Source organism: Lagopus muta, chromosome 16 (assembly GCF_023343835.1).
Source record: "Lagopus muta isolate bLagMut1 chromosome 16, bLagMut1 primary, whole genome shotgun sequence".
Lineage (NCBI taxonomy): Eukaryota > Metazoa > Chordata > Aves > Galliformes > Phasianidae > Lagopus > Lagopus muta.
In genome coordinates, this window is record NC_064448.1 from 3,059,392 (window position 1) to 3,082,378 (window position 22,987).

At 43.1% G+C, this 22,987-nt stretch overlaps 4 protein-coding genes across 5 annotated transcripts; 1 reads left to right on the forward strand and 3 right to left on the reverse strand.

Annotated features, from left to right (window-relative positions):
* Positions 1-1,305: 1,305 nt before the first annotated feature.
* On the reverse strand, positions 1,306-6,644 carry CTSZ (cathepsin Z). The gene is made up of 6 exons (XM_048962469.1): positions 5,964-6,644; positions 5,401-5,564; positions 3,900-4,079; positions 3,179-3,329; positions 2,715-2,877; positions 1,306-2,204 (listed from the first exon to the last, which is right to left on the reverse strand). Exons 1-6 carry the CDS (start codon positions 6,614-6,616, stop codon positions 2,091-2,093), a joined length of 1,425 nt encoding a protein of 474 aa, XP_048818426.1. The 5' UTR covers positions 6,617-6,644; the 3' UTR covers positions 1,306-2,090.
* TUBB1 (tubulin beta 1 class VI) lies at positions 6,531-13,196 on the forward strand. 2 transcript variants are annotated; one of them, XM_048962471.1, is made up of 4 exons: positions 6,531-6,648; positions 10,927-11,035; positions 11,213-11,323; positions 11,446-13,196. In XM_048962471.1, the coding sequence occupies exons 3-4, from the start codon at positions 11,263-11,265 to the stop codon at positions 12,507-12,509; spliced, it is 1,125 nt and encodes a 374-aa protein (XP_048818428.1). In that variant the 5' UTR covers positions 6,531-6,648; positions 10,927-11,035; positions 11,213-11,262; the 3' UTR covers positions 12,510-13,196. The 2 variants fall into 2 exon arrangements, with proteins under 2 accessions (XP_048818428.1, XP_048818427.1); XM_048962470.1 differs by lacking the exon at positions 6,531-6,648 and adding an exon at positions 6,678-9,306.
* Positions 13,197-14,289: 1,093 nt separating this feature from the next.
* On the reverse strand, positions 14,290-15,460 carry ATP5F1E (ATP synthase F1 subunit epsilon). The gene is made up of 3 exons (XM_048962475.1): positions 15,327-15,460; positions 15,108-15,243; positions 14,290-14,420 (listed from the first exon to the last, which is right to left on the reverse strand). Exons 1-2 carry the CDS (start codon positions 15,356-15,358, stop codon positions 15,120-15,122), a joined length of 156 nt encoding a protein of 51 aa, XP_048818432.1. The 5' UTR covers positions 15,359-15,460; the 3' UTR covers positions 14,290-14,420; positions 15,108-15,119.
* A 444-nt stretch (positions 15,461-15,904) lies between these two features.
* Positions 15,905-22,003, reverse strand: LOC125701479 (putative protein TPRXL). The gene is made up of 3 exons (XM_048963574.1): positions 21,986-22,003; positions 20,153-20,233; positions 15,905-18,290 (listed from the first exon to the last, which is right to left on the reverse strand). The coding sequence occupies exons 1-3, from the start codon at positions 22,001-22,003 to the stop codon at positions 17,451-17,453; spliced, it is 939 nt and encodes a 312-aa protein (XP_048819531.1). The 3' UTR covers positions 15,905-17,450.
* Between the last annotated feature and the right edge of the window lie 984 nt (positions 22,004-22,987).

A 22,987-nucleotide genomic window follows, 5' to 3' on the forward strand; every position in this document is an offset into this window, starting at 1 on the left:
ACAGCTTGAGACAGAAGCTGGGTGCACAGATTCTTCACTCCTTTCTACAAGGAGTGCATCTTTCCTTTCTTCAGCTCTTCCCTTGCATCGCTGGCAGGTTTCCTAGGCACAGCTTCAAACCTTCCTTTCTGTGCCTATCTTTGAGTAGATATCTAAGCGCTTAAACTTGCTTGAGATCTTCTCTTTCATACTATTTATGTAGAATCATCATACATAGTTGGTTCTTGACTTCCTCTCTTAGTTGAATTAACAGCTGCAGAAACAACTTGCCCTACAGAACTTCATTTTAGATTGTAGCCCTGCCTCATGTATCAGCTTAGTGATAATCAACAGCAGTTTGTTCCTGCCTCCATTGCAAATTGGCCAGCTGTTCAAACAAATCATACTTCTTCACATTTCTCAGCCTTCAAGCTTATTATCCCTTCCTCTAAACACTTGAATTCTGCATTCACCTAAGTGATACTTGATTAGTTAATACTTAACAGTGCTATTGTCAGTACTGCTACACTCCCTTATTCTGCTGAATGAGGCTTAACTTACACTAGGCACTGCAGTTTGGCAGAATTAGTCCTTAGTGGCACTGTGAAGTCACTTTCCTAAGGTAAAGCAAAGAGGCACATGGAACTAACCAATACAGTTCATGAGATTCTTGGTTGTCTTTTTATCTAGAGTTAAAATGTCTATTCCAATTCTTTAATGCCTGCTGGAATGTGGCCTAACTAGTCTAAAACATGTTCTTAGATATCAGAGAGAATCAGAACAGCACAACAATCTTAATTTCACCCTTGACTCTAGTAGCCTTATTCATTTGTGGGTCTTCACCACTCTGCCAGCCCTAACTTACCTTCTGGTGATGAACGAACTGCTCTTTGACAGATAAAGCCAAGGTAAGTTGCAGAAATTACCCACCGAGAGACAACAGATAACAGAAACTGCTTTGCTTCTTGTCTACACCAGTGAGGTTTGAGTGAGGCATAATTCACAGGTTAGTTTGATTTACAGTTTTTGGAGATTGATTACTAAGTTGTATTGTACACCATCGGAATGTTTCTTTGTTCCCTGCTATCCCTCAACAGTTTCCTCCTAAGTTGTAGCTCAGGCTCCAGTGTGTGTGATGGAACTTCACAGGAGGTTATTTAATAAAAAAAACCATCATAGTTGCTACATAGTGTGGCATTGAGCAGCCCTCCCACAAGTTCAGTTACAGCAGTACTACCTCAGCTAACAATGCTGCCATGTGAGACTTCTTGTCAGGTACAGCAATAAACAAGTATTAATAAACTCTTAAAACTGCATACAATCACGTAAGATAATGTTGTCAGTTTATTAAATACAATTAACAATGGCAGTTAGTGACACTTGCTATAGCACTGATTGCCACTTAGTAATTGACTCAGCTTTAGGGAAGAGAATTTGGCAGCCTTTCCTCATATTGGTGAGCAGGAGGAAAGCTCTGGCTTGTAGCAATTTATACTTTGCTTTCCTAGAAGCAAAATATCAAAGCTAGTCATAAATTAAAGCAAGGAATTGGAACAGATGAAAGATTTAAATCCTGCTGTCACTTTGGTTGGATAAAAACAATAAGACTTACAGCAACATTTTTTCACTAGTAGAATAAGGAGGATTTAGTTTTTGAGCCTATCATGTCCAGAGTTAAAAGTTTGTTTTTAAATCTGCATAAAGTATTAAGCAAATATCATACAATTATTTGTTACTTTAGTATAAGCTCTAGATCCAAATACTGTGTGTACTTTTTCTGTCTTAGTACACTATGCAATTTGTCTTTATAAAAAAGTACATATATATACAGACAAAGATTTGGAAGACAGTCTGATTAAAGTACTGTGCAACAAGGCAGACAACCGTTTTCATAGGTGAATTACTTCTTTAATTATTAAATTCTAAATTATCATCTGAAGGCAGCTTTGTATTTATTTTACTTTGAAGACTCAGTGTTGCATTATCTGGGCTAGTTTTGCACAACAGCATGACAGAGCTGCACTGTGAAAGTTTTAGGCTTTTCTTTGAACAGAACAAGGTTGTGCTGGGAAGATTCCAAAGTTACTAAAAAAAAGGTGTACAGTGTAGAGTCAAGGAAGGATAACATCTCCATATGCGCAGTCCTCTTCAACAGCAAGGTTGTACTCTGCTCCTCTTCCACCTTTATATGCACTTGTCACAATTCTGAGCCACCCTCTTTCACCCTGCAGAGAATTAATTTGCATCAGTATAAGCAGAGACATTGTGACTTTGAAAACATAATTATGCTGTTGAATCTGTTCTGTTTTCTAAATGGGAATGATCTAGAAGTGAATCTCGGAATTCACTGAAGAAGCATTGCAGTAGGGTCACAGGACAATCCTGTTTGAAGGGGCAATTTACATCCCCTTTAGATAAATATCCTACATCCAAGACTTGATTTTTACCTACAACCAACCTATTTACAGCTCCCTGTACAGAAGGCGTGTGCCCAACAAAGGGCAGTATTTGAGATCAAGTAGATGTGAGCTAAGTGACTTTAGCCAAGTATCTCAGTCCTCAGCTTAGGTAGTTCCCATTTTTAATTAACTGAAAATCTAGTTCAGAGAAAGTTTTATTTTCCCTAGCTGCAAACTCCCCTCGCAAGTAGAATAACTACCTCTCTGCAAGTGGAGAAAACTCCACTGTTCCTCTAAAGTAATTCTGTAAGCATCTTTCTTCCCATGCTTCCTTACCCAGGGTTCACCCCATGAGTTACGAACAATCCAGTATTCAGTTCCATTTTCTACGCCCCAGCCAGCCACAGATACAATGTGATTCACTGTGGGTGAGGGGTTGTACTCGGTATACAGTCCTCCAGTGTAAGCATCCAGCTTCTCAGTAGCCATTATACCACAGCTGTAATGAAACAGAGCAAGCAGCTTTATACACAGGAATCAGGTTGGAGGCCTGGCTAAAAAGCAAAACAAAACCAACAAAAAACACCACTCTTTTTTTTTTTGCATTTTGACTTCAGAGCTCAGTTTATCTACAAACAAGCTGAAGTGTGCGTTAGTGCAGAGCTGCTAACATCTGCTGGAGCACAGAAATTCACTTCAGGCATTGGACTGAGTTCCAGATATTTCAATCCAAACATTACTAGTTCATAAACGTTTTCCTTTTTTCTACCTTTTGGTTTTAATATGTATTATTTATTTACCTAATTGGTCCATTAGCATAGATTTCTGCCATCATTTTTTCCCTTCCGCTGACAGCACCATAGTCAGCAACTTTCCAGAGGGTGTAGTTCTTAATCACATGGCATTCTCCAAAAGTGACACATGTTCCACACTGGTTAAACTTCTTGCACTCTGCAAAGTGAAAGAAATTATCACAAGAGAATGCTTTTCTTTAAGTAAATTAATGATACCATGCTATTTTTTTTTTTCTTTTACACTTAATTTGAGGAAGATCCTATAAGGAATAATTACTGATACATATCTCTAATGAACTAATTGTTTTTCTGGATATTATACTTGGAGCTTCTATCATCACTAGTTACTGTTCTTTTCGGAATAGGCACAAGTGCTTGGATGATGAAGCATGCTTCTCTACAAAAACAAAAGCCATTCCAGTAATACTAGAACAAACATTTCTTCTTTTTTTAGGTTGAGGAGATACTCCTAAGTATTTTGGTACATTAGAGATTATGTATCACAGACTTAGATCAAATTTAGACAATTTAGGTGGTTTAGCTTGTTTGGACACGATTTGCGTTACGCTGTCTAGCTACAGTGGAAGACACACAGAAACCTGTTCTGTTAGTCAGGCAGCAGGTACTACACTGAAAGGCAGCAACGAGTAAATGCAAAACCCAGGAAGCGATCAAGATCTTCTGCATTTGGACTGAAACCCTACCGCAAAGCAAACAGGCATCATACTTTGGTTCTTAGCTTGGTAGTTGTTACAGGTCTCGTCTGGAATCCCATGGTCATGGGCATACATCCAAACACCCGTGTGGTCTCCACCTTCACAGGATCCTGCATTAGCACAGTCAATCACATTCTGCACGGAGAGATAGGCAGAAGGCCATGCACCTTTTCTCTTTATGTTGATTCGATCTGCAATATAAAAAAATAAAAGTATAACTAAGTGGCAGTAAGTAGTTGTTACTGGAGCGCTTGGGCTGTTAAACACTGCATCTAATGTTAAAACAGCCTCCTTCAGTGAACCTGTAACTACTTGTAAGCAACAGTTTTTGTGGTTGGAAAAGCCTCTATTGCAGAAAGGCACATAGCACGAGGCAGGCTGAGTGGTTGTGGGTTTTCATTACAAGCCTTTTCCATTAAAAGCTCAGCAAGAAGATGCAGATAATAAGATCTGTTCAAACCCTTGAAGTGCCCTTGAGCTCTTAATTCAAATCAAAATACAAATCATGAAACCAGCTGCTAGTCATAAGCCCATGCAGCACAGCTGTCTGGCTCCAGGAACAGCAGTCACAAGCTTGAAGCAGTTAAAAAACTTTCAGAAGTGTACCCACACTGCTGCAAAAACCTCTCACCATCTGCTCTCAGATGGGTATTGCCATCCTGCTGCCTTATTTTTTCTGAAACAGCTGCTTACCTAACAGAAAGGCTTCCTAATCGATATTTACAAGGTGCTTCTCACAGGGCATTAACAATCTTAACTGACACAACCGTTCTTCTAACCCTATTAGACATGTGACATTCAGCTACACTTTCACAGAGCTTTGTCTGTATGCTGTGGTAGTCAGTTCATTTGAATTAACAGGGCCCTTCCCAGAAATGGAAACTTTCATTTCCTCATGTCTCAGCACAGCAGGGCCTTTTGCTGCCTTAGCAGGGGGTGCAGCAGGCTGAGCTACCAACAAAGGGATGGGGACACACTGACTGCTTTTGTATTTGCTTCTACCCTCATGGCCCCTCCGAGAAGAATAATAGAATGGGTTGGGTTGGCAGGGACTTTAAAGCCCCAACCCCTGCCATGGGGAGGCTGCTCTCACCAGATCAGCCTGGCCCTGGGAGCCTGCAGGGATGGGGCACCCACAGCACTGTCACAGCCTCGCTGCTACGAGTGAAAATTCTTCCCCTAACATCTAACCTGAATCTCCCCTCTTCTAGTTTAAAACCATTCCTTGTCCTGTTGCTGTCAGGCCACATAAAAAAATCAGTCTCCCTCCTGTTTATAAGCTTCCTTCAACAGAATGCTGAATTCCTGCTCTAGATAGCAGCTTGGCAGGCACTACAGATAGAATCCTTCTGCAAACAGCTTTTTAACCACCTCAGTACTCCCCCCTCACGTGATCTTTGGCTGCTCTTGTATCAGCTGTTTTCTAAGCTTAAACTGAACACCCTTTGCTCAGCAAAGAGCTACAGATCACCGAGGGCAAGAGGCTGGTGGTGAGAACACAGCTCTCAGTACCTGCCAGTGCACTGGTGCTGCCGTGGGCCCAGCAGGACCCGCAGTACTGAGGGATGTGCTGGTTGCGGGTGGTGCTGGCGTAGTTGACGCCATTGACGTTCCTCCAGTCCCAGCTCTGCGGGAGCTTGGCGATGTCCAGGTACTCGTGAGGCCGGGGGTAGGTTCTGTATGGAGACAAAGAAGAGCTCTGGTTGCCTGTATCTTCAGGCAAACTAGGGGAATTTTCATGGAAATTAAAGGAATTTAAAGACAAAAGGAAAAAAATAAAACCACAACACGGGAGTTTCCAGCATTTCGTAACGCCCGGCCCGGGGCGCGGGTCACGTGACGGCGGAGCGGTGCCGACCTTTTCCCTCAGCCCCGTGACAGCCGCAGATCGGGCAGCGGATCCCGGAGCCGCGGGTTCGGGGCTGCCCGGAGCCGCTTCCCGACCGTGCCCGGACGATGTCCGCCTCGCCAAGCTGCCGGGCGCCACGGCTGCGGCAAGACGGCGGCAAGAGGGACCGGGGCAGCTCGGACAGCATGCAGCCGGGCGGCGGCCCGCGAGAGACGGGAGAACTCACCTCAGCCCCGGCGCCCTGCGCGGGGCCGGCTTGTAGCAGTGCTGCCCTTCCTTGACGTACAGACCGGCCCGGCAGGGGTAGAGGCAGCCGCAGAGCAGCAGCAGGAGGGCCGCGAGGCGCCGCGCCGGACCAGCCATGCCGAGCACCGCAGCACCTCCCTGCCCCGCGCGGCCGCAGCGCCGGCGTTGAAGGGCGGGGCGGAGACCCCAGCGATGGGCTGGGAACGGGCGGGGCGGCTCCGCTCGGCTCTGCGGGCGCAGCCCCGCGGGGAGCGCTTGGAGCGCTTGTGGAGGTGCGAGGGGGTTGTGAGCAGCGCGGCGGGTTGTGAGGCTGCGGCGCTGCGCCGGGCCGGAGTTCCCTCCGGGCTGCCGGGGCAGGCCGCCAGACCACCCGCTCCGCTTTGTAAGCAGGTTTAGCAGCCCGCAGGCAGCTCCTCCCCGGCTCTCAGCGCGTTTTGTAAGAGGCGCGAGGACGGTGCCTTTAATGGTCAGAGAAACGGAGGCGCTGAGGAGGAAGGGAAAAAAGCCAACTGCGCGGCGAGAGCTGAGCGGGGCTGCGGCAGGACGGGCCGGGTGTCTGAAAGCCAGGTGTGTCTCAGACTGAGCGGTGGCTGCCTGCCCCTCGTCAGCGCAGAGCAGGTCTGAAAGAGCCATGGGAAGGACGGGCTGGCTGGGATAGGGATGAGGTGAGTTACAGCGCTGAGGATGTTGTTCGTGGCTCTTCATTTCAAATTTAAAATATATTCTCTGCTACTGTGGAAAAACTGGTTCCTTTTAAGCAAAACTACGTTAAAAAAAAACGCCTCTGAATGCCTCCCTGCATGTGTATATTTGTTGCTAATGTGTACTGGAGTGGTGAAAAGTGAAAAAATAAGGACAAAAAAAAAAAAAGAACAAATAAACAATCAAACAACCCAGTAACCACAAATGCAGGTTGGTTGTGGTCCTTCCTTACACCCATCACTAGACTTTGGTATCTCAGGCCCATTCTGATGGTGGTGGAAGCAGCGGTCAGGCTGATAACAGGAGCTGTGGGACAGGCTGGTAACAGCTGGGCTTGGTGCCAGGCTGCCCCTAATCTCTGCTGTGCCAAAAGTTGCTCAGAGCCAACCCTTCCCCACGTCTCCTCTCTCCCTTGTGACACGTGCTGCTAATCTGCAGCAGCAAACGTCTGTCCCTGGGAAGTGTACTTGAGAAGCTAACAGGCTCAAGGTTTCTCAGCAATGAAGCATGACAGAGCTGCAAACAAAACCTAGAGAGAAACGTGGTTTTCATACAGGTTTGGTACGATGGGAGATGTGAGGCCACATAGAAGCACTCTTAGCGAGGGCCAGAAAAGAGGCATAAAAGCACTTCTACAAAGCACTGGGATTCCTTGTGTCACATGCAATAGTAATAAAGGCTGCATTAGGAATTGCTTCAGAGGAGGCATATGACTCCCAGGAGATATTTTTAGCAAGAGACAAAAACAATGTTTCGTGATTCTATATTGCATATTTCCTTCACTTCCCTTTTTTTTCTTTCTTTTTTTTTTCTTTTTTTTTTCTTCTTTTTTTCCCGCTGCTTGTGAAATGCCCTGAAATGCCCTCAGTGAGTGCTGCTGAAATTATGTTGCCAAACATTTTGGACAAAAAATTGGGGTCTTTGGCTTCTCCATAAATCTTAGTTATTGTAAATTAACACATTGGATATGTTAAGTAACATTTATTTGCTGTTAGTTGCTCTCTGACACCTTGTGTCCTTGCAGCCCCCAATCAGAACCCAACAGAAGGGCTGTGGGGGGTCAGGCTCCATGTTGGGAAAAGGCTTCTGCACCAAAGGGTGGTGGGCACAGCCTTGACCTGTTGGAGTTCTTTACTTACAGATCTTTATTTACTTTACGTGTTACTGTATTATGGATCTTGCTTTTAATGACAGTTTATAGCTTGGCAGGGAGTGACAGAGCGTTTCCTAGCTCCTTTTTGTGATGCTGCTGCGTTGCTAAACTTTGTCTTGGAAGTAGTTATCTGCTCCTGCATTGGCTGGTGGGAAAGTGGAAGTCATCTGTGGTAGGGAAGTCTGGAATAAGCTGATTTTTCTCTTGTAACAGAATGAAAGCTCATAGATTCCTTATCATTAGTAACCCATAATGTGGTAAAAGTTACTTTCAAAAAGCCTAGTCCTTGCAGTGCCATCTTTTCATGCAAAATAACCAAAAGTGCTTTCCTAATTATAGTTCTTTCTCCTATCCTTATAAATAACACTAGCAAAGCAGTGTCAGTCATCTGACATAAAAAAAATACTCTGTTTCCAGAAGACAGTCCATCCTGGGCTTCTGTTGCTCAGTGATATTGGCCCTGTTTATCAGCAGTCACGTTTCACTCAGGCTTGCATTATTTCCTTGAGTGCAGTGAAGCATTTCACGCTATGGGCGTTATAGCTAATTGCACCAGAACTGGGATTTCAATCCAGCATTTTCCTGGAGAATTCCAATGCTACACCTCAGATACAAGAAAATAAGAAAAACAATATAAGAAATATTGTCTTTCTTAGTGGTGGGAGAGAGGAGTGGGGACAGAGAAGGCGTCTGTGCAAGTTGGTCACTGGTTGACCCAGTTCTCAGATTGGCTGAAAATTATGGATTCCTATATTCCTGAGCAGCACACAGGGAATTGGGAGTGCACTGTTATGTTCAGGTCTTACAAAGTATTTTTTCTTGCTGGCTGTGTCCCTCTTCTTCATGCAGTTGTACACTGCAAATGATGCTTAATAGTGAACTGCAAGTTTGCCAGGCAGCGTGCTAATGTTGTCATTATAGGGAATTATTGCTCAGAAGCTGTTATTGTTTTTATTATGGATGTTGCAGTGTGTGACTTTCATTACGAGTAGTTTATGTGGTAGAAGCAGAGGTACTTAGTGCTGTTCATTTTTGCTTGTACTCTTCCTACATGAATATGTGTTTCTACATACGATATACGTAAAATCATTAAGCACCAATGCGGTGCACACAGTCTGGAGTCACACTGCTGCACAAAGAACTGGAATTAAGTGTTGTGTGTATGTGACAATTGTCTCTTCCAAATGGTGAGTAGATGCTTTGCCTCCTTGTGAAACATCTGATGAGCCACTTGTGAGGAGTCAGCTACTCCCCTTGCTGGCAGAGTGACAGTCCCAGCAGTATAAAAGGGCCCTGAGGGGCAGACTGTGCTGGGAGGAGCTGATACAGCAGCAGAACGAGGGCTTCTCCTAGGGACTGCAGCTGGAAAAGCTGTGCTAGGTTGTAGCTACCAACACTTAAGCTACACAAAATGCGTGAGATCGTGCACCTTCAGATTGGCCAGTGTGGAAACCAAATTGGAGCTAAGGTATGGTCTTTCAATATTACTTATTAGGAATAAGTGCTATCATTGCTACCGAGTCAAACATCGTTAACAGATGGGGATTTTGAAGGAGGGTCAATTGCTTTGTTGACTCGGGGATAGGATGAAGAAAATGTTAGCCATGAAAGTGAGTATATTGATGAGAACACAGTAAGATGGACCTGCTCTTCATGCGAAGGTTGAAACTCAAAGAGTGAAGCATCTGCAATGGCTGTAGTACAGTGTTTGTAAGTGCTCCAGAGCGTGCTGGGATTGTGTTCCCAGGGGCATTAATCCAGTCTACAAATTACCAGGACAAGTGAAGGAGCCAGTGACTTCAGGACTGCAAATTTGCCATGGCAGTACTTCAGTTCAGGTGCACAGCACTAACTGCCACATAATGATCATTGGTATGGGATTGTATTATTCTGCAGAACACCTTGTGCTATCAGTGAACAATTAGGCTTTCCTAAGCTAAGGACTCCTGCCTACTAGCCTCCTATGAGAGACAGCTGTGTCATTTGGAGTCCATTTTTGTAGGTTAAACAGTGGTTTAGAGAGGTCAGTCACTGCTAACTTTATGTACCAGGAGGAAAAAAAACCCCAACTGTTACTTTTTGCTGTGTGATGTCCTAAACATTCTTTTTTGTTCATTAGTAGGAAGTAATACCAAAAAATAAAAGTAAAAACTAGTGACTGGGGGTGTCTTTGAAGAAACATGGTATTTGAAGTGCTGTTCCCTTGTGTTCTTCCTCCATTTCTCGCTCTTGCAAATGTCACCTTGGTTTCTCTTACTGACACGTGAAGCTTGGATGGCCAGGAAATGTAATGCTAGACACAGTTTAAGTGCAACCATTCTGAAGGTTGAAAGGTGAATCATGTTTCTATTGTATTTGCCCTGGGAACCACTTAAGTCTAACAAGACCTATATGAAAGCACACATATATAAACATACCACACACATGTTGGCAGTGTTGTGTTTGTACAGTTAAAATGAGAGTGGATGTTAAACCAAAAGATCTTTAAAGTTAGAATAGCTGGGTCATCATAGTAGCTGGGTGGGTCTACATTGCCACTATGGCAGCTCCAAGATAAGAGCCCCAGCACAGGACAGCCATATGAATGTCAAGATAAAACATACTTGCTGAGACAGCTTTGCCATGCCGCAGCCCCACTTGTCCATGACAGACACCCCTCCCTGCCCCAACACTGGGTTTTTGTTACGTTCATACCAAATACTGGTGCTATTTAAACTAATTCTGTGTTGCTTAAACTTACAGTAGTTTATTGCTAAGGAATGAATTGAGGTCTCCACCTTAAAAGTGCATAGGCAATAATCCAATCAGCATAAATGGGCTACTAAGCATTTCTCCTGAACTTATTAGGTGCAGGGGGATGATGAGGATCCCTGCTGCGATGGGTAGTATTGCATTTCATTCATTTTCTGTACTCAGATTGTTCTTCCACCCTCTACAGCCTAATTAACAAATGGCAAAGCCTTCCTTGCTTCAGGCACAGTTCCCTCCTTGTGTGCAGCCACCGGCACAAGAGCAGCAGAGCTCGTGCTGTACACATTGCACTGAAAAAATGAATTAATTATGACTTTGAACCTCTTTCTTTTTCCAGTTCTGGGAGGTGATAAGTGATGAACATGGAATTGATATTGCTGGAAACTACCATGGGAATGCATCGCTGCAGCTTGAGCGAATTAACGTGTACTTCAATGAGGCTTATTGTAAGTGCACAGCACGCAGGGCGTCAGCAATTTGCAGGGCCAACAGGAAGGTTAAAAGAATTAATAGAATTAAAGAAATCCCCTCCCCAAGACCTGTAGGTGGGTTGAATTTTTTTGAATAGGTTATAAGTCTGTCTCTTATTTCTAACAGTAGTTGTTCATTTCCTTTTGTCCTAGCCCATAAATATGTGCCCCGTTCTATCTTGGTGGACCTGGAGCCTGGTACAATGGACAGTGTACGATCTAGCAAAATTGGCCCACTATTTCGACCTGACAATTTTATTCATGGTATGTACAACTTGCTGTTAGCAAACCAACCAAGGGTAATGGTCCAAACTTGCCTTTACCTCTCCTAAAAAAAAACCCTACTCTTGTTAATGTGGTTGTTCTTTCTGTAATTCTGCTTACAGGTAATTCAGGTGCTGGAAACAACTGGGCTAAGGGCCATTACACAGAAGGAGCTGAACTGATTGAAAATGTCATGGATGTGGTCAGGAACGAGTGTGAGAGCTGTGACTGCCTGCAGGGATTCCAGCTCATCCATTCTCTTGGGGGTGGTACGGGCTCAGGTATGGGCACGCTCCTCATCAACAAAATCAGAGAAGAATATCCCGACAGAATTATGAACACTTTCAGCGTTGTTCCTTCACCCAAAGTCTCTGACACAGTTGTAGAGCCCTATAATGCCATCCTCTCCATCCATCAACTAATAGAGAACACAGATGAAACCTTTTGCATCGACAACGAAGCACTATATGATATATGTTTTAGAACTTTAAAGCTCACCAATCCCACCTATGGTGACCTCAATCACTTGGTGTCCCTAACAATGAGCGGTGTTACAACCTCACTCCGTTTTCCTGGTCAGCTGAATGCAGATCTGAGGAAGCTGGCTGTTAACATGGTGCCCTTTCCTCGCCTGCATTTCTTTATGCCAGGCTTTGCTCCTCTAACAGCACGAGGTAGCCAGCAGTACAGAGCCCTCTCAGTGCCAGAGCTTACTCAACAGATGTTTGATGCACGCAACATGATGGCAGCCTGCGACCCCCGTCGTGGGCGTTATTTGACTGTGGCATGCATCTTCAGGGGCCGAATGTCTACCAGAGAAGTGGATGAACAGTTACTGTCTGTCCAGACCAAGAACAGCTCCTACTTTGTGGAGTGGATCCCTAATAATGTCAAAGTAGCTGTGTGTGACATACCGCCGCGAGGACTGAAGATGGCAGCTACCTTCATTGGCAACAACACGGCCATTCAGGAGCTCTTCATCAGGGTTTCTGAACAGTTTTCAGCTATGTTCAGAAGAAAAGCGTTTCTCCATTGGTACACTGGAGAAGGCATGGATGAGATGGAGTTTTCTGAAGCAGAGGGAAACACCAATGACCTTGTTTCTGAGTACCAGCAGTACCAAGATGCCACTGCAGATGTTGAGGAATACGAAGAAGTGGAAGCTAGCCCAGAAAAGGAAACATAAAAACAATGGCAGTATAAAACATTCTCCAAGTAAGCCTGTTGTCATTCACTAAAGGAAAAGCACCAGCCACAAGCCACGTAACAAAAATAACACCTTCCTTAAGATTATTTTCCTCTCCAAAGTTACAATACAGTGCTTTTGAAATTAACAGCAGGTATGCTCTACTTTCCTGTCTACACTAAATCACTCCCAGAAATGATCCACTATGAAGACAGGTTCCCTCCTAACAGTCTTGTAAATGTATTCCCTTCTGGAATATTATTGCTAGATATACAATATACAGCCTGTGTGTGTGTATTAGGATCACAAGCAATTGCAAAAGATGTTATAAACTTGTCAGATTTACTTATTTTCAGGTAACCACAGTCCATGTTCTGCTTGTGAACTTGCTGCTGTGTTGGGAACACACACGTGTAGGGCCTATAAAGGCAGCATGCCATCATGCACTCTAGAGATGCATCTAGAGCTGCAGACAATTTCAGTTCCTTTAGCAGCAGAATGAAGGGGAAAAACAAATGACTAAATATTCACTTTTTTTAAATTTTGTTAAGAGGATGTATTTTAATAGTTCTGTCACATTGCTGGTTTGCATTACTGCAGAGCTTGTACTCATTTTGTGGCTTATTTCAATTTCAAACTATAGCTTCAGTTACACTGGCATACCAAGTTGTAAACAGTTTAACAGTTTGGGTGTGGTGTTTTGGTTTTTGTTTCCCTCCTATGTAGTAACTATTGTAAATTTTCTTCCTATCACTCAGTACAGCAACAGATGGAATGGTTTGCAGCTAAATAAGAGAAGTAAGCTCAATGTCAATCACTAAATAAGAAAAATACCTTGAGGAAGAAAAATATGCCTTTCACAGCCATCTACTTAACACTGCATTTATAACGTTCCTTGAAATAAAAATATACAGCATTCTGTAAAATACTTTAACACTTGAAAAGTTTAGTAGGCAAAAATCATGGTTTATAATGACTAACATGCACTTAAAAATTCTCACTTGAAAAAAAAAAAAAGCTTGTTTTACTGTTCTCTCAGAAGAGATTTTGTTATACTCTGAAGAAAGCCATGCCTCATGTTTCAGTCTTTTGTATTATAGCCAGCAGTAGAAGCATCTCAGTAAACACAAATCTGAAGCCAGTCATGCAAGTACGTCATCTTCCTTCCTATGCACAGGGACAATGTTATACTTGCTGTTGAGATACACAGCAGCAGAAACGTACTCCATCTTCACTTGGTTAGGGGAAATGACTGTGTTCCCCTCCATTCCTGCTGCTTCCTAGTGAATCCATGCCTGCTCCCTCACAGGGAAAGTGACCAAGTGCTAACAGGGACAGTAATACAGTCCAGAGCCTTCTGCACTTCCCACTCCATACAGGGAGCCACCTCCAAATCCTGATTCATTGATCGTGCTTCAGTCTTGGAGATGGATCACATGCAGCACCTCCATGGAGAAGTATTCTACTTTGTTCTGCCTTTAATTTAAGTGGCATCAAAATGTCTCTGGCTGAAAAAGTTTATTCTGAGCACAAAAGTATTCATTCATTATGGAAATGAAGTAGGCAAAAAAATGTTAAACAGCACTTACATCTCTCTCCTATTAATAGACCTGAAATATCAGCATGAAAGCCACAAAGAGATCTGCCTTGACAATAAACATCTGTTGCTAACAAATGGTAGTGTGATAAAAAGTCATCCATTCTAACACATACGAAAGATAAGTGTCTCTGCAAAAGGGAGTAGTTTGTTTCCAAAGGAACAACACTTGCCACACATTCATTTGTTTATTCAGCACTGAAATTTATTAGCTGATTTATGTACATGGGCAAATTTTACAGTTAATGTGTTGATGTTATACTGCAGTCTTGCCTACAGCTTGCAGTTTGCTGTTCATGTTCACAGAGCAGCTCCTACGAGAGATTTAAAATACAAATTACTCGATTCAAGAGAACACATGCAGGTAGACTTCAAGCAGTGCAATGCTTATTCTCAGATCCAGAATAGATCTGTGCAACATTTATGTTATCACCACTTATTTTGTCTGGATGTGTAACGCAATCGATCACTCCTGATCATACTTACAACAACTTTTTCAAAACCAAGCCTTATGAGCTGCAGGCCTTGGTACAGAGATGTATTTTATGACAGTCTTGTCAGTTACAAGCATCTTACAGAAAGACGTTTCAGCAACAATACTCTCTGCTAGCATAACTGCAGTAATGTTAAGGTACAAACACTGACTTTATGGGGACAGGCTGTTGTCCCATCAGTGTAACAGTCCCAGTCACAAAACTGCCCTTGCAAATTACCTGTTATGTAGTGCTTCAGGCAGAGCCCAGAAGAGACCTGAGCTGCTGGCTGCACGTGCAGTGTCACACACAGAGATACAAGCAGCAGGTCTCTTCTACAGCTATCAAGCAGCCTTTGCACAGATAACTTCGAACAAAACCCAAACCTTTCAACGCAGAGCCTAAGTGGCGCACAGCCCCGCGCTCAGAGCGCAGCGATCCCCGCACTGCCACAGAGCAGCCCCAGCCCCGCACACGGAGCCCCGTGCCGCTCCTCCACCCGCGGCACGAGACACGCCGCGCTCACACCTATTGGCCCCGCTATTCCTTCTTGGCCTTCACAGTCTTCACGGTCGCCGTCGCCGCCCTCTCCGCCTCAGCTTTGTACTGAGGCTTCATCGCCGCTCTGACAACCTGAGCGCAGATCTGGGAGTACCGGATGTAGCTGAAAACAGAAGGAGAAAGGAGAGGAGAATCAAGTTAGGAACCTAACGGCACCGGCCCGCCCTCAGCCACCGCCGGCACTACCTGAGCCCAGCCTGCCGCCAGTACGCCACCATGGCTGCGGATGAACGGACGCTCCGCTACCCACAAGGTCAGCGCCCACCGGAAGAGGAAAGACCGCCCCGCTGCTTCCTAGGCAATCAGCAACCAAGAGTGATCTTTCTTCCAATCAGAATTCGACTTACCTTAGGAAAGCTGACCAATGGTAACCGGTCGGTTACACTGGTCCCAGTTACCGCTCTCTGGTAGCGACCAATCAGCAAGCTGACCGGGGCGCGCGACTTCCGCCTTTCTTCTCGAGGTGTCTCGCGAGAGGGAATCGACTCTCCGTGGAGGTTGCGCTGGGAGCTCAGCGTGGCTCCGCCCCGCGGTTCTCTGCGTGTTTTACCCGGGGCAGGGTGTGGGTCGGGGCGGCCTCGGCTTTAGCTCCAGATTCGGCCGGTTGGGCCCTGCTTCAGGGATCCAGAAAAGGTCTGCGCGTGGCCTGCAGTGGTTCAGAGCCGGTAACGTGCCGCATTACACGTGGCCGTAAAGTACGTATGTTGGTGACGTGTTAACTCTTCGCTAAGAAGCTCTCGTGTAATCCAAGAATTCAGGCAAGGGTTAAAGGCGTTTTGGGTTTTCTTTTCCCCAAGCTCTATCAGTTGTCTTTCCTTCTTTTTGCTATCACTTCCCAGCATTTTCAATTTAAGAGTGTGAGGATGAAAGTGATCTGTAAACCTGTGCAGCCACTGATTGCTGCAGTGCAGGCTGCCTTTGTTTGGAGTTTAAGCTGTGCCTGTCCTGAACGGTGCCCTCGGTGTGGGATTCCTTTGGCTGTAAGGTGCATTTATTTCACGCACCTGAAGTGCTATGAAACGCTTTCTCCAAACAGATTAACCACAGAAAATACAGCAAACTCGAGGCTATGATCCACTTTTCAGTAAATGATGGGAAAACAGACAATTCCCATATATAATATGCAAATGTTGAAGTAATTAGGGCTAAGGAGATCTTGGATTGTTTGTTTTATTAAATCCTTGTATTTAAGTATTCATACCTCTTCCCTGTGTCTTCTTTCCAAAACCAAACCAGCCTGTGGGACGCCCTGAGGAGCCATGCAGGTCCTGGGCTGACTTGGTTCCTCTTTGCTCACCTCCTTTGGGACCACGGAGTGCTGTCACGTCACTGTGCAGTGATGATTTAACTGATGATAGCAAAGCTTTAAAGTATAGAATAATGTTCTTTATTAGAGATCGTAGCTCAGAGCTGCTGTAATTAACAATCCACATAGTAGTGATAACAGGATAGATTTACAGGGAAAAAACAAAACAATTTTTTACCAGGTACATTGTCATCTGTCTCCAGAATATCATAAGCCAGTACAAGAAGATGATTACCTTATTAGTGTAATTAATAGGCACAGCAACCAGGAAGGGAGAGTAGGAAGGCAGAGCTTCCTGTCCTTATTTGCCAGTTGATGTCTCTGCTGAGATCACACTGCAGTTACACTGACATTCTGAAAGCAGGGTTTCCTTCTGTCTGGACCAACAGTTTAAGCCTTGTGAACTGCCCAGGTCATAAACATGGCTCAGCAGAACAGAAGTTCTTGTAGCTGAAATGGACACCTGAGTTCCTGCTGTGTGTCCCTATGTTCTCTCTCCCCACCTGGCTGTCTCTCACCTGTTCCTCTTTTTAATCAGCTGTTTTTTCCCCCCACCACATCTTCCCTTTCTGTATCTTTCAGTCTGTTTTGGAGATGCATGATGTGGGTGCAATTATTTACAGATTTAGCTCTATTTACTATTTGTAGGTTTTGAAAGACAAATTGTCAGCATGAATTAAAAGTTAAATCTGTGGGAGAGGTACCATGCTGAGACAGAATGGAAATACATTTATGACTGAAATTGAACTCTACAAAAATTGCAGAGTATATAATGATATTTATAAACCTGTAAACAAGGCACCATTGTAGAGTTGTACAAACTGTTTTCAAGCCCTGTTCAAGTTTTGTTTAAATGCTAGAATGTATTTGTAAAGCCTGAATCTCCCTTCAGATAAAATCTTTTAGAGGCGTAGGAAACATAAGTTAAAAAGGAGCACGCAAAGGAGGGAGGCTTATAAGGGTACAGTGAGTTTGCAGAGAGAAGAAAGGATATATTAAAAGAGTTAAATACAGAGATGAAGAGAAGCTGAAGAGGTGCGATTAGCAACATCTAGAAACGTGAGAGTGGATACATCAGTGGGAACTGAAGTTGTGAGGTTAGAAATGTCCAAAGGAATTGAGGAAGTGAGGGAAGAAGAACCCTGAAAGGAGACGCTGGAGACATCTGTGAAGGGTGCAGAGATGAGGTTAGAAACATCCTCAGCAGTCGATGAGGGTAACTCAGAGGAGCCCTGAAACATGAAGTAGTTAAAATCAGTGAGATCCAGTGATCCTGAAGAGGTTGAGGTTTGCTCTGAGATGCATGTTGGGGTTGAAGGGATTTCACAGGAATCATCTAAGGAAGCTGAATGACTGGAGGCATCTAGGGAGGGTGAAGAAGTGAGGCTGGAGAGGTCTAAAGAGGATGAAGAAGTTGGACTGGAGAAGTCTGGAGAAGGTATTGAGGTGAGACTTGAGAGATCTAAGGAGAGCGAGGAACTGTCGCCAGAGAGATTCAGGGAGCCTGAGGAGGTGAGACTTGATAAGTCCAGTGAAATGGAGGAGGTGAAACTGGAGTGCTCCCAGGAATCTGAGGAGGTGATACTGGAGAGCTCTAAGGAGACTGAAGAGGATGTACTGGAGAAGTCTGAAGAGGTTGAAGATGTGAGACTGGAAAGGTCCAGAGAAGATGAAGAAGTGAGACTGGAAAATTCCACAGAGGATGAAGAGCTCAGACTGGAGAGATCCAAAGAATCTGAAAAGGGGATTTTTTTTAGGAGTTCCAAGGAGGCTGAAGTCTTTACACTGGAGGGGTCCAGGGAGGCCAAAAAGTGAGACCAGGAAGGTCCAGTTGAGAGACAAAACTGAAAAGCCAAGTAAATTCACAACATGACCAATTTTAAATTGGAAATATTTTTAACTGAAGATCTCTACTAACATCAGAACAACTTTAAAAGACACAATGAAACTCAAAAAGTATCAGTTTTGAAAATAACACACAATTCTAGTCCTTACCTCTCTTGATGTTGCTGATTTTGTGCAGGAAAGTTGAGTAGTAAGAGCTCGTAGAATTATTTAGAATACTGCTCCTTCATAGGGGAGCAGTACAGAAGTACACATCCATAAGAGTATCTGCAGTAGAAGCCATTTTTGTTTCTTGGCATGGCTCTCCCTGTTCAGTGAGATTTTAACATCTGTGACATCCTGACAAAGAGTACCCTGTGAAGGTCTGCAATAAAACAGTGGCAATGCAATGTAATGGAAATGAAAATGTTTTTGTTTCTCTTTTCCAGATAGCAGAGGATATCCAGACACCAGGCTGCTTACTGCTGATGTGCAGAGATGAAAATACAAAGTGCACAGATGTACATGGTGGCTTCAAGTCAAACCCAGCCTCTCACTGTAAAGGTGTGACTGATTCCTTCCTTCTGATTCATAATGTCTAACTCAAAACTGTGGATCTTCCTGATGATGCTAACAAAGTAGCAAATGAAGTAACTAATTTTTCTCCACAGCGAGTACAGGATTTATTTTTGAAAGCCAGCAGTATGCTAAGCTGATGCTGTGGTAAAGAAATATGCAGTCGTATCAGTTCTGCTTGGTTTTAGGTAATGTGAGGTCTTATTTTGTTATTTTAATTTTGTACCTCTGGGCATAAAACTTGAACTGTAACGACAGTAATTTTTAGGTTGTGGTAAGCTTGAATTGATGAATAACATTACAGAGATAGAATGGAGGCATTAATTAGAAAGGAAATGGAACAGCTGATATTTTAGTTCAAAAAGGTACACCTAATTATAGTACGAGTGGATCAAGAGGCTGATCTGCAGCTGCTGCCTTCTCATCTCAAGACTGTTGTAAAACAGTAGTTGAACCCTGTTGTTTTTCCACTCATAGGCAGAAGATGGCACAGAGTTCTTCAGACAGTTATCCCAGGAGTATTTTATGGACCAAGGAAGTGGATATAGCAACAGGAGACTGCCTTTTCTCAGGTGAATATATCCAGGCTTTGCTGTGATTACACAACTGCTGCATGTATAACGGATTTAGCATAATCACCAGCACCCCCACTGAGGTCACCTTTTAGCGGCAGGTGTCTGCTGAACACAGACTGAAGGTGACAGGAATAATGTTTTACTGTGTAAATATTAAAAGTGGGGGTTTAACACAAGACAAAAATTAACAGAGTTAAAAAAAAAAACAAAAGCTGATATGTGCCAATGATGAGATCTGAAATAGTTCATGAATGCACCTGAATGTGTATTCATAGTGTATCTGTAACTTTAGAGCTCATGCAGCGTGGTTGTAATTTTGTCAGTATCTGTAGATGAGAAGGCAGAGCACACAAATCTTTCTTGATGCATCTTTGTATGCTGTCCTCTACTCACAGTAAGAGAATAAAACTAAGTAATTCCTTAAAAAAGCCCTTGTTGTTTAACAACTGCACTGCTTGGTGACTGACTTTATCTCTAATCTTATAAAGTTTCTCAAGTACACTGTACAGGAAAGAAAAATAATTGCACACAAGGAAAATTACAGTAGAAAGAAAAGCCAGTATCAACGTGATTTCCAACAGATTATAAGAGCCATTACCCCTTCACTGCATTCTTTATGCCTTAACTCCATAAGGTTATTGCCTAATTTTCTATGAAATAACACTGTCAAGAAACATGGAATTACGGTTACTATTGTATAAAATATACAGATCAGTAGTCATACTTCCTACCTTTGATAGCTGTGGATTTATCTCCTTTCTCTGCTTGTGTAAGCCGTATTGGGCTGTGCTGCTAATGCTCTGCTGTTCTCTCTGCTGATGACCCTAATCTGCTCCACAGCTACTGGAAATCATGGCATGCTGATGACAATAAAGGTCATCTCCTATTAAATCTCCTCTTTGTCTAAGCACAGCACTAAGCACAGAGCACAGCAGAAAACATGCTCCAAAATCAGCTCTAATCTTAAAATAAAGTTGCACTTCTGTGTTGTTTTCTATTACATTTTGAAGGTTATTTGATGAAGCAGATGAGGAAACTTATTTTTAACTTCTGGACATCTGGATTCAAGTTGAAAATATTTTGCAGGGTCTGCCAAGTCTTAGCTGCCCATCTGGGAATAAATAGTCTCTGGAGGAGCCCAGGATCCGCAGAGAAGAATTCAGGTACATTCAAGGTCTAAGAATGTTGTGCATGATTTTGTACATGTTTTGATGTGCTTGCTAGCTTTTTCTTGAATGTTACGATAAAATAGCATGATAACCTAAGACTTTCTGTCTACAGTCTGTTACAGTGTTGAATCAAACTTTAAAAAGCATGGAGGTGGCAGCCAGGGCTGGGGCTTTTTTTAAGAGGTTTTAAATTTTACAGGTGCTTCTGTTTCTTTGAAAGGTTAGGCTGACTTAGGATCCTGCTGTAGGGAACCTGGACTCTATGATCTCTGGAGGTCCCTTCCAGCCCCTATGATTCTGTGATCCTAGTTAAATAAGCACCGTTATTGCACTTCTCTTTACAGACTAGGAAATAACATCATCTGTGCAATACCACCCTACTCCATTCCCCCCCCCCCCTTCTCTCCCCCTGCCCAGAAGAAATAAGGGGAAATCGTGTAGCTGGCTGAATGTCTCTCAAAACTGAGGATTAAAAAGAGAGAAAATAAAATGGGCGGAATATCAGGCTAAGAAAGTGAAATGCTTTTACTGCTTCAGGTAGATAATTCAAAATACAAGGTGACTCCACAACATGACTGAGTCCCAAGTGCAGGTTCTGGCACACAGTTTTTATAGCAGCAATGCTGAGTCAACAGAAACTTTCAGTGCAGATGGGTGCATGGAAGCTGGGCAACTACACAGCACAGAGAGGTTACAAACCCAACAGATCTTCTTAAAACACCTTGCAAGTAATATGAAACAAGTTGTTACTTTAGCTGTCTCCAGCATGTGTGAATGAAGAAGTGAAGAACAAGTTAGGTATAATTTACAGTAAAAATCTTTAGGACCAGAAAAGTGCAATTTCCTGTACTAAGTTAACACCAAAATTCCACTACTAGTATCACCAATTCTTATATCATATGTGAGCAAAAATCTTTTACACATTGTTTTTTCAAAACATTTAAAACAATGAATAGCAACAATAGCTAATGATTTCTAACAGTTAAAAATTCAACTGAACAGTGTAATAAGTCATCTTATCATCTTCTCCAGGCCATGAGCTTTGGATCTAAAGCTTACTCACTTCTGTTTCTTAGAAAAGTTATTCAGTTGAGCTTGAAGTTTGTCCAGTTTAACAGCATCTGCAGGTGAGGTGAAGAATGAATCCACTTAGGTAAGCTGAAAGAAGTAATGATCCAGACCCACTGCTGATTTGTTCTCATCATATTCCTCTATCCCTCTCCCACCCCCTTTCTTTCTTTCTAGCCCTTAAATTTTGTCCCTCCACTTGTAATTCCATTTTCTTTCCCACCTGCCTCATTAGTTCTGACCAGCAGAATGCACAGCTGCTCTGCACAAGCAAACATCACATTCACTGCAGCATCGAAGCGTTCAGCCACAGCACCCTGCATTCACCTGAGCATTGCCAGCCATGACACAGCTATGCAGGCAGCTAGCAAAGAAACCATCTGATAGCAGTGCTCACACTTGCTTCTCTGATGGAACTCAGTGCGTAGTTGCTGCACAGCCCATCACACCAAATCAAACAAAGCTTCTTTAGGTGAAGTCTCCTCTCCTTCTGCTCTTAACAGTATGAGGGTGCATGTAGAGAGACATACTCCTTGACAGCTGAAGTGTACAGATCTCAGTCTAAGTAGAGCAAAAACCTTCCCCTGTGCTCTAACAAACTGAAATTTGGTCACTAGTTAATGTGTGAGATTGGTGGAAAAAAAGTGGTTAGTTATAAAAGAGCAAGAAAGACCACAGCAGCTGCAAACAGGTTTGATTTATTGCCACTTACAAATGTATACTGTAAGATACACATCTGAATAAAATAAGCTATTAACCCTGGACTATTCCTTCAGCTCCATGCCCCACCCAGATTAATACTCTAGCAATTAAAAGAAATGAGTAGAACACAGTTTGAGGAACTAGGCAGAACGCAGCTAACATTTTATTTAAAATAAAAAACCAAGCACATACAGAAAGCAATATCCCTTGGAATAATGAGTGCAGGCATATAAATAAAATAGCACAAAATAAATCATGATCTTCCAAGAAGTTGTTGAATGCTTGCAAAAATTAAGTAGTCTGAAGTTCTTTTTCAGTGCAAGGACAAACTCAATTCATACTGTGTAGGCCCTTAGTGCACAAAAACTAGGAAAAGATAAAACTGACTTTAAAATGGCAAGTGATGCTGAAGGCTGAACAAATATTTGAAGTCACTTTTAAGCACTGCATTTTTTAATCAGAAGTTACAGTACAGTTTTGCAGAAGTTTCAAACACACTTAAGTTGAAATGCTATTTCAGCTGCAATAATCTTCTGTAAAAGCACAAGAAACCACAATGTTTCAGTTTATAAAGGTATTTTCAAATCATTTGTTTTAGAAAAATATTTAGAATAGTTAAACTTTTAA